Genomic DNA, 20,657 nt, shown 5'->3' on the forward strand with positions numbered 1-20,657 from the left:
GCACTGCTGCATCCCCAGCACCAGCACAGTGCCTGGGAAACAGTAGGTGCTCAATTAATATAAGCTGAAGGGATGGACAGCTATGTCTTCAGTGTGTTTCACCAGCACAGGTGAGCATCTCATTTATTCTCACAACAACCCCCATTCAGAATCCCCACGCTTTCTGTCCTCTGGATTTTAACAATGCTAATGACATAAACTGTCTTCCTTTTCTCTCTTCAAATCCACGCACCTCAATTTCTCTAGAAGCTCTCCCCTGTGCTCTCTAGAAGCACAGTGCACCTGGAGCTCTCTCCCCTCTGAACCCTGAATTCCAGCTATATTTACTGCTTCTCTCTCATATGGTACAAAAGCCATCCTCATAGCCTTCTTGCATACAACTTGAGCTGCCTAACCCGACATCCAGGATCCATCATGAGCTGATCTCTGCTAGTTTCCACCACTGCCCTCCTGTAGCCAGTTACTCAGATGCACCATGCTCTTCCCGTTAGGCCTGCCTGACGTTGCACACGTGGTCCCCCTGCCAGCACCACTCTCCCTGCTCCTTTCTCTGCTAGTGGGTTCCTTTAAGATTTAACTCCCCTGGAAGCCTTCTTTGGAGTCTCTCTCCATAGATCTCAGGCTGAGGCGCTCTTCCATATTCCTTATACTATAGTGTGATGGTCTGCCTACAGGCTGCCTTCCTCAGCAGACTTGGAGTTCCTTGAAGTCCAATTGGATCATTTGTCCCTGTGTCCCCAGGGCCCAACAGAGCACCTCAAATCCCCATCCTCCAAGCCCCCATAAGTATACTTTTCCAATGTCCCCTGTCTGAGACACTATGATTCACTGTCAGAGCCGTGCTCTCCCTTGCTTGGCTAGTTTAATAAACTCAGTTTCCCTGCTGGTTCTTGAATGGACTTCAACAGAACCGAGGGCAGTGTCTGGCACTAGTGGATACTTGGGAAGATGTCTGTAGGCAATGGAGGGATTATAAAAGCAGACTGAGTATTGTGGATCAGACATGAATGATGGATTAAAATTTTGTCATTTTGTTATTATTCATGATTTTTCAAAAGGGCACAGAGAAGGGTAGTTTGGGTTGACAAATATGTATTTACCTTACTTTACCTTGGAGACAGCCAACCTCTCCCAGCTTGATCTATTATTTCAGAGACAGAAAAAATAACTTGCTTATCCCGAAGAGAAGGGGAAATTTATCTGAAAAAGTATTATTCTTTTATTCATCCAAACATACACACACACACACACAAATCCCTTCTCCCTTTGGTAGTGTAGTTTCTGACTTTTTTAAAATGGTTGTTCCTTTCTGCTTGAAAGGCTGTATTAGCTATCCAGGGAATACTAGCCCTTTCCTTGGACTCAAAAAAGTATTTTATCCATGAAAATCTAACCAGGGTGTAGTAACCATAAAACGCAGCCACTCTGTTAGGAAGACGGATATCCTCAAAGATTTATGTCTGGCCGTCTCAAAGAAAATGTGTAAGATGGAGTTTTCTCAGAGACTTCCTGGCTGCACTCCACCCCACACATAATTTCTGTTTGTATAAACCTCAGATCAAAACTCAGGAAGGGTTAAGGGAAACCTTTCTGAACCACAGGTTATGTCTGCTTACCACCCTCGGTTGACCGTTTGGAATGAATTAACCAGTCCCTAACCAGCACACAACTGGTGTTTGGATGGAATTAAGCGGCCTCTTCAGTCCAAATGCTCAGATCGCCTGGGGTCTCAGATTCCATCCAGACTTGGGATGAGGGTCTACTCAAAGTCATTTGCATGTGCCTATAATTGTGGCAAGAGATAATGAAAACACACCACACGATTAGTCTCCAGGATATGGTGGAGACCATTGGAAACATCAGAATTCGGGAAGGGGTGGAGAAGGGGGTGTGACTATTTTGAATGAACCTGAAAGAAAATACTTCCCGAAGCTTCTTTCAGAAGGCGATTTCAGTTCCAATTTTTCATAAGGTTGGAAAAAGTTAAGCAAACGAGAACTATAGACACTTGTTTATAGAAGGTTTTTCTCTTTAATTGCTGTTTCTGTTTCATGAAAGAAAAGTCCCATAAAAGTCCCTGGTTCAGCGAAGCAGCGAGACTCCTGAAAATGCCACAAAAAAAGGCTGGCTTGACTCTGGCCAGCTGAGGAGTCCTGAGGACTTGAAGGTCTATATATTTCCGTAGCAAGGTATGTGCTTTCCCACCCTCCACCCTAAAGGTCTCTCCATACATTTGAGACGGTTTTTAAAATCTGAACTGTGGGACCATCTGGTCTCTGGCAAGCATTCCAGACAAGTGGTTTTCTAAGAAGCCAAGTTCTGGTTTGACTCTTTGATTGGAAAAGTATCTATTTCACTAAGGGTGATAGGCCCCTGGATGTATTCTCACCAAAAAACCCATAAACCAATACTTGAAATGCCAGCAATGAGTTGTAGGGAATTCTTCTGGTCTGCCTTCAAGGACATAAAACATTACAAAGGTCTTCTCTTTGGCAGAGAAGGGCCTGGCATGAAGAGTTGGCCCAGGGTGTGTGTGGAAAGAGTCAGACGTGGGAGTCAACAGGTTCGAATCCGGACTCTTCCACCAGCAAGCCAGTCTGACCTTAGGTGGGCCTCTTCACTTGTCCTGAGTCTGACTTTCCTCCTGTGTAAAATGGGGGCATTGCCCTCAGTCTCGGGAAAGGTGGAGGCTCAGGGAGATGACATTTGTGTGATTCCTTCCACCATGCAGCAGGGCCTTACTAAGCATTGGTTTGAAATCCACCTCCCCACCATTCCAGTAGAGTGATGGAGACGCGAAACCTCTCTGAGGTCACTGAATCCCTTCCAAGACCTCCATGTGGGGTCTTCAAAGAAAACAGAGTTTTTTACCTGCTTTCATTAATGCAATTAACAGGCTCATAAACCCTGGGGCTGGTATAAGGCCCCAAACAGGAGGGATTCTAAAGATGGAGAGGAAGATATCTCCCCTTGGAGCTGGTGCCAAGAAGAGGTGGACCAAAAAATGCATGGGAAGTATTTGCTAATAACTCAATTAGACAACTAAATAGAGAGTAAGAATCACCAAGCCACATGCCTCAGGGCCAGACAGGTAGCATAACCACGTCTGGTAACAGCAGGAGAACCCAGGCCCCATCTGAAGGCAGCTGCCAGTACCAGGGAAGTGTCGTCATCCAGGAACGTGAGTCAGTGTGGCCTTCAAGAAAAGACAGAAATCTGGATGTACAAGCTTCTAATTTTTTAATATTGACAGGTTTTTTTAAATGTGAACATCTGTCTGCAGGCCAGATGGGTAGGGAGAGATGGCTGTGGTTTGAGGGCTTCACCAAGAAGGTGGGGCTCATGCCAGGTCTTGAATGGGGAGTGGAATTTAGATTTATGGCTTATTTGCGTGTACCACGTGGACACTTCTTGGGAGGTGGTATGGCTAGGTGGTTATGGACTGGGTGTCTGATTCCTCATATGCAAAATAAGAAAAGTGAAGTCTGTTCGGAGAGCGATAGTGAGCATCAAGTGAGATCAAGCACGTTAGATTCTGCACAATCAAGAGCTTGGTTGTATTAGCCATTGTTATCCCAATTATCTTGGCTGTTGTCATTGCTATTGTTATCGAGAGCAGAGACAGGTGGCATGTACAGCTCTGCCACTCTTCACCCTAGCTCACCCCATTTGGAGAGCCCACGCTTCCACTGCTTTGACGCAATGGTCCAGTGAAAGAGACGATACCCCCATTTTACAGATGAGGAAACGGAGGCAGCACAGAAAAGTGAAGAACCCACGAGGGTTACACAGAAAGTAAGCTTCTGGAGGAAAGACGGGAACCCAGGTCTCCTCGGCTCCACAGCTCACCTTCCATCTGCTCCACCCACGCCCACAGGACCTGCTCCACGGAGTGTGTCCTGGATTCCACGAGCCCCACGCCCGTTAAGCGTCTTGTGGGTTCATCTCAAGTAGGCCCATGACAAACCGTCCTCACCTTGCCCGGCCCCACCACCCAACCCCATCATAGGCTCCTTTGAATTGGGTTGTAAGGCTCGTACACAAAGCCCAGGAAGCATCTTGGACGCAGAAAAGAGTTTCCTGGTGTTCCTTATAAAAGCACAACCTGACATGCAGCTGTTGTGTCAATGATCCCTCTATTTCCCAATTGCCAAAAGCCCCAAACAGCTTAAAACAAAAAGAAACTGGCTCCTGGTCTGCAGGTCCGTGTCTACACGCTCACTCCGTTTTTATTAACTTGGCTTGTGGCTCCCAACCCGCAGGTCTGGGGCAGGTCTCCCAAGAGCAGGCACAGCTCTCCTCAGGACCCCACTGGGGAGGGGACGCCGGGGCAGTGGGGTCAGGGAGCGAGGGCAGTCCGTACTGGGGCAGGACTCTCAGTCCACAAATGTCCCAGACACGGATGTTTTGGTCTCATCTTGAAGCCATTTCCAGCCAAGGCGGGGTTCAGGGGGCCGGTTGCCAACCCCAGACACTCACCCTCGGCCACGTTCGTTTGACAGACACTGCACGCCAGGAGTGCCATGTATTTGCAGCATCTGTACAGGGTCTTTGCATCCACGGGCCCTTGGCCATCGACCTTACTCAAATTCAAATATGAACAGTCAGAGAAGAAGAAACCTCCGGAATGTATCCAAACAGTGCTGCCCTCCCAACTCAGCACCAGGGACTGCCCCTCTGAGGGTAACTCTACTGTTGAAAAGGATCTTTTAGTCCCATATGTTCCTGTAACAATTTCAACTTATGCTCAGATGAAGACACAGTGGTCTTTCCCATTGCCGCAAGGAAAGGAGACTGCACTGGACTTTTCAAGATCCTGTGATTCTTCTTACTGGACAACGTATGCTTTTTGCTATAAGTGCTTCTCTTTAAGACCCAAATCTTCCTGTAAGACAGTAGATGTTAAGAACTTGGGCTCTGGAGGTGAATAGGCCTTAATTCATATCCTATTTGTATGATCTTGGGTGAGGCCCTTGATCTCCCTCAACCTCAGTTTACCAATCTGTAAAACAGAGATAGTATGTTTCTACAGGGTTGCTGCGAGGATCCATGAGAACAGATGCAAAGCGCTTAATTCAACAGCTGACAGTAGATGTGCAACAAAAGGGAGCAATTATTATCACCACGGATCAAGAGGACACTGAAGCCTACAAGGTAGAGTGTGCAGCCCAAGGTCTCCCAGTGAATGAATGACAAGGGTGACATCTGTTCTCAGGACCCCTTGGCTCTACAGCCCGGGACCCTAACCACTATTCCATCACAGCTTCTTTAAGGGAATCCAAAGCTGAGCACAGACGCCCCTTCATGTTCACATATGTCATCATTCTATGCAGCTTTTTTTGGCCGGAGCAGAGCCAAACCCATCCCCCTCTTTCCTGCATCTGCAGAAGCCCCTCTGTCTGCCGAAAACCCAGGTTCAACTGGGAGGACTTCCAGGAAGAGCCAAGTCACAGATTTTACACTGACACACACTGGCGTCTCCCATGGCAAAGGAGATATTCACCCTTCCGGCCCCAGCAAGACCACTTATGGGAGTTCGGGGGGATGCCTCTTGATCATCTCTACACCCGTCAGCAGGGCCCTTCTCACATCCAGCATCAGGTGAGTGGCTGGGCTATCACATCTCAGAATTCTATTCCTAGGTCAACTTTGCATGGACTCGGGAGCCCGTGGCCTTGGGAATTCCACAGCCACCCTGGGATTTCTCCCTCACCCTTCCACCCAAGTCCCGATTTAACACACAACTAACTGAAGTGTGTCCTCCATACTACGATCTTTCCCAGCCCTGCTCCTGCAGGTGGCAGCTGAAGTCATGTGCATAAGGACCCAGGTGTCTGAGGAATTCTCAGAGCCCTGTCCTCGATCCATTTGTCTGCAGACATTATCTAGACTGCACGTCTCCGAGACAGGCCACGACAGAGTGCATTACGAGGTGAGCCCGCCTTAGTTTTCCCTCCAGCTTCCCCCCTTTTTTTACTTCTTGGCCTCAGCGCCCAAAGTCTTCTGGACATATTTTTCATTTTTCCAAATATCAATTGCTATTTTATTCCCTCTTCGAAGCAGTGAGTAATAAGAGTTGTGTCTGGTCCTAAAATTCCGACTGAAATAAATTAGCCCAATGACCAACAGGAGGTGCCTAGAACAATAACAGCGGAATATTTGGCATATTACAAAAGAACCCCTGGATGTCAAAGTACAGTAAGTCTAGAAGCACATTACAGGGCTATGTTGCCAAAACGGGTATGCAATGAGCCATCCAGGCAGCAGAACGCCTCATAAATTAATCCTGCTTTTTTTTTTCATTTTTGGTCCACTATTCACAGTTCTTCTAGCCCTCTGGTTAATGGGGTATGCAGAAAGGTATTTTTGGTGTGGCCCGCGTCCCCAGCAGGCAAGCATATGCCAAAGCTGTGTGCATTTGTATACATTTGTCCCCTCATTCGTCTGGCATCCCAGGTACCACTTGCTGCAGTAACAGGGGCAGGGAGAGACACAGACTTTGGAGGTAGCAAGCTGTTAACAAATACTGAGCTCCTACTAAGTGCCAGGCATTGTGCTAAGTTCTGGGGATGCCACAGAGGATGACAGGGAGATGGTCCGTGTCCTCAGGGTGCTGGTAACTCAGACACGTCCCAGTCGATCTGAGCTGGGTCTCCATCTTGGAGCAGATGGGAGATGGGGACAGCAAGCAATGGGTTGCTCTGCGTCCCAAATCCCTCTTTTCCTCGAAGGTAATCCCCAAGATGTGAGGCTTGGGAGGAGTGGGGGCCAGACACAGCCCTGTCTCCCACTCTGCAGAAGCAACAGAAGCCCAGATTCTCCTCCCTACCTTGGGGGTGGCCAGGGGCCAGGCCTGTGACAAGGCTCAGTCTAGCCATTGCCCCAGTCCAGAGCTTTGAATCTTCCGGGAATGTCCCAGATACTGTGGTGGGCTGGAACAAGTCCCCCAAAGATATCTATGTCCTAATTCCTGGAATCTGTGACTGTTACTTTATATTGCAGAAAAGGACTTTACAGGTGTCATTAAATTCAGGATTTTGAACCTCAGTTATCTGGGTGGGCCCCAATGCAATCCATGTATCCTTACGAGAGGAAGATTTCACACACACAGAAGAGGAAGCAATGTGACCATGGAGGCAGAGACTGGAGTGATGGGGCCACAAGCCAAGGAATGCTGGCGGCCACCAGAAGTTGGAAGAGACAAGGAAGGGATTCTCCTCTAGAGCCTCCAGAGGGCATGCAGTCAGCCTGATGCCTTGGTTTCAGCCCAGAGATACTGACTTTGGACTTCTGGTCTCCAGAACTGTGTGAAAGTTAACTTCTGTTGTTTTAAGTCACTTAGTTTGTAGCAATTTGTTATAGAAGACATAGGTAGCTAATGCAGACACCAAGAGAATTTGGAATTCTTTCATGTCTTGGGATCCAACATTTGCCCTCATACAATTCTGGGTTCAGAATGTTCCTGTGACACGCCCTGGCCTGTGGTTCCTCTCTCTGGATCTCCAGCCCCTCCATCTATTTTTCCAGGAGCTCCCTTTGGACCTCCCTCCAAAACTTACTTTTTCTAAATTTAGCGAACGATAAGGACTTCTGTTGCCTGCCATCGTCGGTAAGAAGCCCCACACGGCCAGGCTGTTATGAAAATTAGGGACAAGCCGTGTTGGAGCCCAGCACAGCGCCCATCCCACAGCAGACACACAATAAATCAGAGTTCATAAACCAGTGGGCTGCACTTCACCCATACAGTGCGTTTTTTGTTTTTTTCCTAAAGTTGAATTCGTTACCAACATTTACGAGTCAGGAGATTTCACATAAAAGACTGAATTTCTAGCTTCTCTTGAAAAAAGTCAGAAGACCTTATGACACCGGATCTTACATTCTCACGGCAACAATTGGCTGGCCTTTCCAGACATGCATGTTATAATTTGCCACAGTCCCCACCAGGCCTTTTTGTCGTACACCCAGCCCACTCCTCTCATTTTATTAATTGTTCAGTACCTCTATGCATTTGAGTTTGTAATCCTTGTTACACATGCAAGTCAGACCCAGGTTAGGACTGGGTTCCAGTGTAAGACCCAGGTTGGGAGGTCTTTGCCCAGGATGCTCAGTCTCCCCAGATTCCCTTTCTTCTCCCCTCCAGCTAGCCAAAACTGCCTCCTTTACGGAGCCATCCCAGCCTCCTTTCTCCATACCCCATTAGGCCCCACCCATTCTTATCCAGGCTTGCCTATTAGACCACGTGTATCAGTTTTCTGGATAGATTTTTCATAGCAAGTCTTTGCCTTCTTAAATTTACTGGGCGAGACTTTTGCATTGAGTTGGCACTGGAGCAGCCAGTCTATAAAGACTGGAGAAGCAAGGAAGAAAAAGGAGGGGGGAAAGGAGAGAGAGAGGGAGGGAGAGAGGGAAGGGGAGAGGGAGGGGGGCTAATTGGGTTCCTACTTTGAACAAGACCCTATCCAGTTAGATCATCCCAGTTGGCCCTCCCAGTATCCCCACAAGGCGTACGTTATTACTGGTCTCATTTTTCAGATAACTGAGACTCAGAAACACCGTGACACAAGGATTCGAACCCACATGTGTTTGGGAGACAGAACTCAAGCACAGAGTACTGCTTGGTCTCCGCCTGGTAGGTATGGGCAGACTGCTCCCTGCAAACGGTATAATTTTTCCATTAGTGATTTGCCTGGAACTCTTTTTTCACCCACACATTTTCCATTCATCCCCCCACTCCCCCATTCACTCCCACGTTCACTCAGGAAGCCTAATTCCCTAGTCCGCGGTCCCTCCCTCCTTTCTCATCCCCTCCCTCTTCCTGTACTGGGTAGTGGAGTGCTGGCTGGCAGGGGAGGTTGGGAGGCACCCCGCCCAGAGCCCCAGCTCCTAGCACCTACCCTGCCCCAGCCCGCAGCCCACACCGGCTTCTGGGCAGGCGCTCTGAGGGCCGGGCAGGGATGCTTGGCTTCCCTCAGTTTCCTGCCCCAGGAACTGGCCCTCAGAACTAATCACAGAAGCTCCCCAACTCATCAATGCTCTTCAGAGCAGTTTCCTGGAAGAATTCATTGGGTTTCTAGGAAAATGTTTCCGGTTGTCTTCTCTTTCCGTGGCTGTAATTCATTACTTTCGATATGCCACAATTAGTTTAATGGGCAGTCCTGGAGTATCTGCATTTCACATTTGAAACGTTTCCTGGAGGTAAAACCCAAGAAGCCAGTAGCTGCCCATGTGCAAGACCATGGAGATGACGCAGATGGCCTTGTGAAGAGTCCCCGGGTGGGAGCAAGAGACTTGAGATCTGGTCTCTTTTTTCCGAATGGCTTGGGGAGATCCCTTTCTTTTTCTGGTCTTGAGTTTTCCCATGGAAGGGGCAGTATCTCATGGCAGTCAAGACCCTGGGTGCTGGAATCAGACCCACGGAGTTCAGATCTCGGCCCTGCTTCTCTGTAACTTTAGGAAAGTGACTTAACCATTGTGAGCCTCAGTCTCCTCATCTGTAAAATGGAGATAATAATATAATTTGCCATCCAGAGTTGAAATAATAATACAGTGAGTCAATACATATAAAGCACTTTGCATAGAGCCCTGTGCTCAGTAATTTCTTGATGTATCTTAGCTGTGGATGATAATAATAATAAGGATATGCAGGAGAAAGGGGAAGAAGAAGGGATGGAGATTGTTTGACATTCCTGGGTGCCAAACTGGGGTCGTCATGAAGTTGAAGAGGAAAGAGGGAATATAGCTACTTTTGATATTTCAAAAAGCTTAATGAGGACACATCTACTCACCCACAATAAAGCCACAAAGGATAATGAGAATGGCAATTTTCTTTGCTTTTGGCTGAAATTACATTAACCCCTTGGGGTAAACTAAAAGGCTTTGGAGTTAAATAGACCTGCACTCAGACCCCTAGCAGAGTGTATGATCTTGAATAAGGAGAGTAACGTCCAGACAGACAGACAGCCCCGATCTTGCAGGGCAGTTATGAGGATTAGATGAGATAATGTATGGAACACACTTAACAGGGGTCTGGAACAGAGTTGATAACTACTGTGGCGAATATCCTTCCTCGGCTACCCTGGGCCTCAGCTTCTTCATTGGTAAAATTAAAATCATACCACCTGCTTTCCTCATTCAACAAATATTTTCTGATCCAAGTACTATAAATACAAAAACGTATTCACCAGACATAGTTCAGGGCCTCTCAGAACCCACATTTTGAAGTTGCTCATTATTCATCCATTCAGCAAATAGTTTTACTGAACATTTAGTATGTAACAGGCTGCATAATGGGATTTAGAGATACAATGGCTAGTAAAACAGACTTAATCCCCAACTATCTACAGAATTATAGCCTGGAGAAGATGTAATAAATAAAGTAGTGAAATGCCTAGCATACAGTAGGTGCTCAATTAATAAAAGTTATCTGGGTGCTAATCAGGAACTTTGTATGTGTCACTTCGGGAAACTTAGATCACCAAAATGTTGAAAATTAATGATTTCTTAACACATGAAATTTCTTTGGTAGATGGAGGCTTTTAAAATATGAGGGGAGTGCAAAGTAAATGAAATATTTAAATATACACTTAAAACATGTATAGGATCTGTATGCTGAAAACTACAAAATGCTGATCAGAGAAAACCTAAATCAATGGTAAGGCATACCACATTCATGGATTGGAAGACACAACATAATAAAGATGACAGTTCTCCCCCAAGAGATCTGTAGGTTTAATGCAATTCCTGTCAAAATTCCAGCTAGCAAGGTTTTGTTTTGTTTTGTTTTTGTAGACATAGACATCTTATTCTAAAGTTTATATGGAAAGGCTTAGGCCCTAGAAGTGCTGAAAATAATCTTGACAAAGAACAAAGTGGGAGAAATCACTCTACTCAATATTAAGGCTTACTGTATAGTTATAATCAGGACAGTTGGTGTTGGTGTGGGGATCAATACATAGATCAATGAAACAGAGTAGAGAACCAGAAATAGCCCCACTCAAATATGTTCAGCTTATTTTTCACAGATGCAAAAGAAATTCAAAGGAGAAATGAAACCATTTTCAACAAATGGTGCTGGAGCAAATGGACATCCACAGGCAAAAAAATGAACCTTGATCCAAACTTGACACCTTATACAAAAATTAACTCCAAACATATCATGGACTGGAAGGTGAAGCATAAAACTATAAAACTTTTTAAAAATAGAAGAAAATCTCCTGCTTCTAGGGCTAGTGAAGAGTTCTTAGATTTGACGCCAAAACCCATGACTCACAAAAGAAAAAAATTGATAAGTTGAACATCAGCAAAATTAAAACCTTTTTCTCTGCAAAAGTCCATGTGAAGCAGATGAAGAGACAAGCTACAGACTGGGAGAAAATATTTACAAACCATACATCCGTCTAGTATCTGAAATATACAAAGAACTCTCAACACTTAACTGTAAAAAAACCATTCCAATTAGAAAATGAGCAGAAGATGTGAACAGACGTTTCACTGAGGAGGAGATACAGATGGCAAAAAAGCACATGAGAAGATGTTCAACATAATTAGATATCAAAAAAATGCAAATCCGGGCTTCCCTGGTGGCGCAGTGGTTGAGAATCTGCCTGCTAATTCAGGGGACACGGGTTCAAGCCCTGGTCTGGGAGGATCCCACATGCCGCGGAGCAACTAGGCCGGTGAGCCACAACTACTGAGCCTGCGCGTCCGGAGCCTGTGCTCCGCAGCAAGAGAGGCTGCGATAGTGAGAGGCCCGCGCACCGCGATGAAGAGTGGCCCCCGCTTGCCACAACTAGAGAAAGCCCTCGCACAGAAACGAAGACCCAACACAGCAAAAATAAATTAGTTAATTAATAAACTCCTACCTTCAACATCTTAAAAAGAAAAAAAAGGGAAACCTTAAAAAAAATGCAAATCCAAACCACAACGAGCTATCACTATATACCTACTAAAATGTCTAAAATAAATAATGAAAGCACCAATGCTAGGGAGTATGAGGAGAGACTGTATTGTTCCTATATTGCTGATGAGAATGTAAAATGGTACAGCCACTCTAGGAAATAGTTTGACAGTGTCTTATAAAATTATCATGCAATTACCACATAATCCAGCAATTGTCCTCTTACACATCCCAGAGAAATAAAAACTTAGGTTCACACAAAAACCTGTATTGGCATACCTCGGAGATATTGGTTCCAGACCACCACAATAAAGTGAATATCATAATAAAGCGAGTCACACAGTTTTTTTTGCTTTCTCAGCACACATAAAAGTTATGTTTACACTATACTGTAGTCTATTAAATGTGCAACAGCATTATGTCTAAAATGATGTGCATACTCTAATTAAAAATACTTTACTGCCAAAAATGCTAACCATCATCTGAGCCTTCAGGGAGTTGTGGTAGTAATATCAAAGATCACTGATCACAGATCACCATAACAAACATAATAATAGTGAAAAAATTTGAAATATGGCAAGAATTACCAAAATGTGACACAAAGACATGAAATGAGCAAGTGCTGTTGCTCCATGCAGGGTTACCACAAAACTTCAATTTGTAAAAAATGCAGTATCTACGAAGTGCAATAAAACAAGGTATGCCTATACAAGAAAGCCCATATTAGCTTTACTCATAAAAGCCAAAACCTGGAAACAGCCCAGATGTCTTTCAGTGGGTGGCTGGTAAACTGTGGCACATCCCTGCCATGAAATGCTACACACAAAAAGAGAGGGACAAACTACCGATGCAGGATAATCGGGGTGAATTTCCAGGGGATTATGCTAAGTACCAAAAAGCCAGTCTCCAAAGGTCACAGACTATTTGATTCCATTGATACGACATTTTTGAAAAGATAAAATTTTAGAAATAGAGAACAGATCAGTGGTTGCTAGGAATTAGAGACAGTTGGGGGGGGGGCGTGGAAGGGAGGGGGTGCGGATCAAACGCAACACAGAACCCTGTGGTTTGGGAATTCTTCTGTATCATGACTGTAGTGGTGGAAACCCAAATCTAGCCATGTGACAGAATTATTTAGAATTAAATACACGCACAAATGAATACAAGTGGAACTGGGGAGATTTTAATAAGATTGATAGATTGTATCCATGGCAAGAGCCTATGTTACCATCAGTGGAAACTGAGTAAAGGGTACCCAGGATCTCCTATACCATTTCTTACAATTGCATGTGAATCTACAATTATCTCAATAAATTCAGCTAAAAATATTTTATTGTTTTTTTATTTAAAGACTTGCATCTTATAAAAACAATTGAAAAGAGAAGAAAAAGGATCAGAAAAATCACCATCCTGAAATAAAATCTTTAGGTGTATTTCTTTCTGGTCTTTGTTTTTTACATTTATATGAAAAACAAGTTGGGGCTAAACACCAGGATGGTGAAGAGTGGGGGCCTGACTGTCCCCACCTTCTGTGACATCAGAATTCATGGCTTGAGAGATGCTTGGTGACCAGAGGCCGGGGAGGTGAGGGTACCCTGTTCCACCCAGGCAGCCTGACCTGAGATCATGGTGATCCAACAGGTGCACAGCAGGGGGCGAGTGGCAGCTGAGAGAAGGGGAGGTCACTCTGAGGACAAGAAACAGGTGAGGCCAGACCAGGTGTACATGGCTTTCCTCCCATCTGGACTCCATTTGACACTCCAGGAAGACTGTAAGGCCCTCAAAGTCAGGAACGGGCTTTCAGCCCGACTCTCCCTAGAGCCCAACCTGGTGGAACACAGCAGGGCTCAGGAGCTTCCTCTAGAAGTCATTACTGACACTCTTATTTAATTCTCCACACTGCCAGCAGAAGCTATGCTCCAGGAGGGCTGGGATTTTTATTTAGCTTCCTGCTGTATTCCTAGTGCCTAGAATAGTGGTTGGTACATAACAGGTGCTGAATGAATGAATGAATGAATGAACCGAAATAAATAGGATAATACACCTGAATTGGAGAGGTCGTGGAGCTTTTGTTCTTAGGGCTGAAATTCAAACCTAACATAGGATTTTGTCAAAATGGAAAATGTTAGCACTTAATGTGCACAGCCTGGTGCTTCTACCCCTCTCTCTTTCATGACATTCCCGAGAAGCAATTATTAGCAAATGGGTAAGCTGAGGTTGGAAAGGCAAAAGGCCAGACAGCAGGGACAGACTGGGATTTGAAGCCAGGGCCATCTGATTCCAGAACCCTTAGCAAGGTGACCCTGCACTCCACCGCCTCCCAGGTGGAGAACTGAGGGAAGGATGTAAAAGGAGGCTGGGAAGGTCATCTGGGCCTTGCACACTGTGGAAAGGAGTGGGATTTTATTCTGAGATTAGTAAGAAGCCATTGAAGGGTTTTAAGCAGAGCGATACATGACTGACCTATATATGTTTTCAAAAGATTTGTTCACTCATACGTTTAATACACATTCCAACGCTTCCTTTATGCTGGACTTGGCGGGGCTCCCATTATGCTGCAGCTTTTGCTAAAAAAGTGTCCCACGAATCTCAAACCCCAGGAATGCTCCTTTTAGAAAAGTCATTTAAAAGGTTCTGTGGTTTGGGGAATGCTGATACCCTCGTTCCCTTCCTGGAGATTTACACAGCTCGTTCACATAATGAAGGCTCTGACAAGTCCTGCAGCAAGGAAATCCACATAACTTTGTTTACCACAGCATTTCCCAAATCAATTTGATGACAGAGTCCCCACCTTGCCTTTTTGAAAGACCTTTCAGCATATATCAAAATCCACTTTACAGGTGAAGAAACTGAGGCTCAGAGAGAAGAAATGATCTGGCTCAGGCCCCACAACAGCACAAGAGAAGGACGAAAGCTCAGTTTTAGTCCCCGTTCCCTGCCTTTGTCTCCACCCTGCACACACACACACAAAATATAGCAGCAAGTATGCTGGTGAAGACACCATCCTGTAAAGCACATTGACAGAGGAGTGGTTAAAGAAATAGAAGAGCTTTCAGACCACAGAATGTTCATCAGCCGTTATAAAGAATGAGTCAGTTCTATGTGTCTTAGATAAAGAGAGTCTCAGGGAATATTGTTAAGAAATTTAAAAAGTGCCCTAATCTGAAGTGTACAATGATTTCACCTTGGGTGTCCACACCTAGGCAGTTGCTACCCAGATCAAGCTATAGAGCATGTCCAAGTTTCCTCCAAGGCCCCTCCCAGCTCACACTCCATAACCACGATTCTGAGTTCTATCATCCCAGACGAGTTTTGTACGTCCCTGAATTTCATGGGAATGGAATCAAACAGTGTGTCCCTTCATGACTGGCTTTTTTCACTCCTAGTGTGTGTGACAGACTCAGTCACGTTGCTGCTACGTAATTAATGTTTACTTTTTTTTACAGTTAATAATAATATAGTTGCTAGTATATATTTTTGAAAAGCTATCCAGGGAAGAGACAAATTATGCAAATCTCTTATCTTCTTTGTTTGTGGTAGCCAGTCTAAATCTTGCTTCACAAAGACAGGTACATAAGAAATGTATTATTTCAAGTCAGATTAAATCTGGCTCAGCCCACATCCAGTGAGCTGGGGGGAAAGTCAATGTCGGTCACTACTGTGTCCACCTTAATCCTCTCTCCACTTTTGTTTGCCCCTGACACCATCACTGTCCCAACTCACATTGTCTGTTGAAAGCAGTTGTCTCTGAATTCCCTGTGCTAAGACCTCCCAGCCACACTACGAGGGCCACCCAGGAGAGGGAAGTGGGCCCCTCCCAGACTCAGATTCCCCCTCTATCTTCTCCCACCTCTCCAAAAGGCTCTCAGTTTTCTCCCATTCTGATCCTGGCACACCCATCAGAATCTCCTAAATGGTCTTGGACTGACCCAAGTTCCAGGGAGCAATGTTGTCTTCAGGCAGCCGTTTCATTCCTGCGCCCAAACCCCAAGAGGTAGACTTCCAATTGCAGCCTTAACACAGTAACTGGGGCTAAACTAGCCCTCCCATTCATTGTAAGCGGCCATGAAATTGACAAAATAAATGAAGCAACTATTTTCCGGTGAGGGCAGCAGACAGCACAAAAGTGCAATCCCTGAGAAAAGAAAACTGGTGATTGCCTCATCTCTTTCCCAACGACGGCTGCACCAAGAGTTAGAGGGCGAACAGAGCCCAGCAGTCCTGCTGAGCTGCAGAGAGTCTGCGCAACTGAAGCAGCTGCACTCCGTAGGACAAGGCATTGGAGAGGAAGAAGAGCTGTGTGTCGAGAGGACCCCGAAAGCCCAGGCGGGGGATCTCCATGACTTCTTGGCTGTGGGCTGCATGCAAAGGATTAGATTACCCACGGCTTACCAGACAGCAGCTGCTATGGGGTTTAGAGCAGAGATACTGGAAGTCCAGCAGTGCTGGAGGTGGATGGAATTCTGATCCAGCTGGAACCATGAAACCCCTTAAGATCCCAGGCATCCATTTGAGAGCACACATATATGTACAGACACACACACACACACATATATATTCTATATTCATACAATATAATATTACTCATCAATAACCTCGAACATGAAAACCTGGAGACATCTCAGAAGCATTATGTGGAGTAAGAATAGCTCAACAAAACAGTATATAATATATGGTTTCATTGATGTGAAGTTACAGAACAGGCAAAACGGCTCCACAGTGACAGAGAGCAGATGAGCGGTTCCCTATGGCAGGGGCGGGGGTAAAGAGGGGGTTGGCCGCAAAAGCACATACAGGAACTTTCTAGGGAGAAAGGGAAAACACCAATGAAATGTCAGTAAGTTGCCATGTTATCTAATTCTGCAATATTTGCGGGTTTTGTAGTAAGTACACGTGACTTAGATAATCAGAAAAAAGTTCAGCTCTAACCATGACCTTATAGCAGCCCCACGCCTAGCCCTCTGTGAGGGAAGCAGGGATGCACGTATTCCCTCCAGAAATTCATCTCCTCCCTCCTCCTCTTCTTGCCCCCAGACACTGTTGGCGTTGCTGATCTTGGTGCTATATGTGGGCACAGGAATATCAGGTGAGCATTCTGGAATCTGAGGAGGAAGGAGCCATGTCCACACAGAGTCAGGAGCATATTCTGGAGATGGCTGCATGCCAAGGGGGCCTCCACAGCTTGCCTTCTCCCATCCTCTTCATCCCATTGGGATGATCAACCGAGTTTATTCCAACTCACTCTCCTTTCCCTTATTAAGAGGTGGTGTTTGTGCCTGTTTCAGGAAGAAGTTGGGAGGTGTCAGAAAGAATCAGAGAATGTAACTACGTCCAGAATCCTATGACTTCCCAGGTAACAGATTCAAGAAGGTACTGAGGGACGTCAAGCTTGGCTGAGGAAATCTGAGAAGGCTTCCCAGAGGTGTCATTGATGGGTCTCGGCCAGGTGGAGAAGGTGGGGATGGGCAGAAGGAAAGCATTGCAAAGGCTTGGGGAACTTTTAGAAACCAGTGGCAAGGGAGGGTCTACATGAAAAGGCTCAAGATGCAATGTGAGTGTCTGCCTTTCAGGTGTTTGAATACCAGACCAATGACCCCTCAGAAGAGCCAATCAAGGTAATCAGGACCTGGTGGAAGGAGAACTTGCATGTTTTCGTGGAGAAGCTAGAGAAAGAGGTGCGAGACCTGGAACAGCTGGTGCGAGACCTAGAGGAGTGGCTGGATGCCCTCCTGGGAGACGGGTACCCAGGGGAGCCCGGTGCCACCCTCAAAAATCACTTGTGAGGGGCCAGAGCTGGGACCTGGGCAGGAGGCCAAGTGGAAGGGGGCAAAGATTCCCAGGGGTTCCTCTAAGTAGGGCTGAGCTGTGACACTTGAAGTTTAAGGCAGCCAAGAAAATAAAGTAGTTGAGACACTGAGAACTCTAGCTGTCACCACTGCTGGTCCATGAAAGCTGAACGCAGGTCAGGAAGACACCAGGCTCTGCTGAGATACCATCACTTGTAGCAGGACTCTGGTGCACAGGAACCAACACCAGCCTCAGAGCCAGCCACAGGGTCAGGACCCCTCTCTTCCACTTGACTTGAGTCACTGTGCAAAATTCCTCAACCTCTCTACAACAAGATATCTCATTAATAAGAATCAGGGAAACAAACTTTGCCTCACAGGGTTACACTGAGGATCAAACGTGTATATATCGTGTATGTCTGGCATATAGTAGGTACCTGATAGACAGTTCTTCCTTTTTCACACTCCCTTTTCCTTCCTCCTTGGAAGTCAGCAGGAGGATGCTGGGTCTAGAGTATACAGATAGTATGTGGCAACTCAACCTTCTGACACTGCTGGTAGAAGCGTAAGTTTCCAGAACCCTTCTGGAGGGCAATTTGGTGAGAGCTATCAAATTCACAAATGCATTTATCCCTTGACCCAGCAATCAACTTCAGCGATTTGTCATATGTATCAATGTATGCACATTGTGAAGTTACACACTTTGCTTCTAATAGCAAAAAAAAAAAAAAAGGAACAATCCAAATGAAAATGACATCAGTAGGGCACTGGTAAGTACATCCAAACAATGAGATACCCTGTAGCTGTGAAAGAGAAAGAAGAGGAGGCTTTCCTACTGATATGGAAAAGCCTGAAGGATATGTTGTTAAATGAAAGAAATGAGTCCATATTTTACTGTTGATGACGAAGTTGTGATTGAATACGCATAAAAACTCTAGATGGATACAAAACAGGGGGAGCTTGAAGGGAGCTGAACTGGGGCAAATTTATGACAAGGACGGGAGGGAAACTTTCCATTGTTTACTTTTCACACTTTCCTATTTTCAAACTATGTGAATGTTTTGCCTATTCAAATATTTTTTTAAATAAAATTACCTATTATTTTGCTTGCAGACAAGGACTGGACTAGTGTATACAAGCAAAAATAACAATATCACTATGATGAAATTATGAGTGACTTTTAATTTTTTTCTTTTTGGCCATGCTGCACGGCACAGCTTGTGGGATCTTAGTTCCCTAACCAGGGATCGAAGCTGTGCCCCCTGCAGTGGAAGCACAGAGTCCTAACCACTGAACCACCAGGGAATTCCCTAATTTTTTAAAAATAGTGCCAAGAGAAAACCTCTCTCTTTTGATTATTTTTATTAAGCAATGAGAATGCTTGTCTAGGATTTTCCCTTTTTCCCTTGACTTCCAGGAAACTCAGAGTTCAGCTGTCCATTACAGGAATTATATTGGCCTCACTTCTTTAGGTTATTTATTTCCCCTTCTTATGACTTTTTTGTTTTTTATTTTAATGGAATTGTTATATATCTGCCAATTATTAGGACCACCTCCAATCTTTGAAAAGTCATGAGGGTTCCAGTTAAAATAATCTCAGAGGATATCTGACTTACAGGGAACGTCACAGCGATCCATTTGCCAGAAGGAATGAATCAATTGTCATTTGGGTTGGAAAAAGTCTTTGCAAGTTATGGTCACAGTTTGCCTGGGGGTGGGAACCAGAATCTGTTTTTTCTCATTTGCAGTTATTTCAGCAAGAGTTCTACAGGAAGAGGTTGACTGATATTTCCTGGTGTTCATGTTTACTATTACCATACAAGTTGTAGTTATAAATCCAAAATCATGTATATCATGTATGTTCTATGGGTACTTTAAAGGGTTCTCAGGCATAAATATGACAATATACAATACACAATTAAGCCTAAGACACACTTTAGACTTTAAACCAAGTTGTAATTCTACTGTATCTGTAATATATATGTATGTGCTTATATAACACTTATATATTATATGTACTTATATATTTTGTTATATGTAAAAGACAGTTTAGATGTTTATATATGTAATTTGGGGGATACATGAAAAAAAAGAAGGCAGAGCCTAGATCCTTGAGGAATAGGACCACCCCCGTGGACATTACCAGAGCCTTTGAGGAGGTAGTCCCCTGAAAGCTCTTGGATGCCACTCATCTTCCCCACACACACACAAAAAGTGCCTAATAGGGACCCACTGACGGTGGTTTCTGTTGGTTTCCTGCCTTGTGAGCCCATAAAGAACAGCGAGCCCTTCAGGGTGGCTCAGGCCATGAGGCCCAACAAGGGAACCGGGATCTCACAGGAATTGAGAGCATATCACGACATGGGATGGTGGAGACTGGAACAGGAAGGTCTTTATGAACCGAAGGTATCCACCAAGGCACTCCAGGAGCCCTCGCTGCAAGAATCTGGGTTCTCTCCAGTGTTCCACCTTTACGTTGCCTTTCTCCGGGTCTCTGCTTCCCTTTGTGTGACGGCTCCATCTCGTCTGCTTCCAGTGGCTTCCTTGCCCTCCACTCTGTGTATCCCTTCTTGAGCTCCATGCTTCTGCTTCTGAATCCTCGTAACTCTGATTCAGTCCTAGTCTCACAGGCCTCTCTCTTCCTCACGACCTTCTAACTTCTATTGACTATATGATTCTGCCCGTAGTTCCCAGGTCAAACTCTAGGGGGAGTGGATGGGATACAATTGGCCCATCTCATTCACTGGAGTTTCTGGTGCTGAGCCAGGCTCTGTGCCAGGCAGCCTTTGGATTGAGTGAGCTTGGGGAGGATCAGGTGCTCCAGGACAGAGCTGCTCATACAAGAAACAGCCTGGGCCCCTTCCTGACAAGAGGCTTTGGACCACATGTGATGACCTGATTTACATTTCCCAATGGGGTCAAAACGTGGCAGAGAGAGTGACAGCAACCCTTGTACCTGGAGCCCCAAGAGTCTA

General features: G+C 45.4%; 1 protein-coding gene across 1 annotated transcript; it reads left to right on the plus strand.

The window, feature by feature from the left end:
• The first annotated feature begins 5,544 nt into the window (after positions 1–5,544).
• SMIM23 (small integral membrane protein 23) lies at positions 5,545–17,679 on the plus strand. Its single transcript, XM_029216836.1, has 6 exons — positions 5,545–5,601; positions 5,798–5,932; positions 13,538–13,600; positions 16,931–16,982; positions 17,182–17,249; positions 17,467–17,679. Exons 1-6 carry the CDS (start codon positions 5,545–5,547, stop codon positions 17,677–17,679), a joined length of 588 nt encoding a protein of 195 aa, XP_029072669.1.
• Positions 17,680–20,657: the final 2,978 nt, after the last annotated feature.

The sequence above is a fragment of the Monodon monoceros genome, unplaced genomic scaffold (assembly GCF_005190385.1).
Source record: "Monodon monoceros isolate NGI ecotype Baffin Bay Population unplaced genomic scaffold, NGI_Narwhal_1 Super_Scaffold_12, whole genome shotgun sequence".
NCBI lineage: Eukaryota > Metazoa > Chordata > Mammalia > Artiodactyla > Monodontidae > Monodon > Monodon monoceros.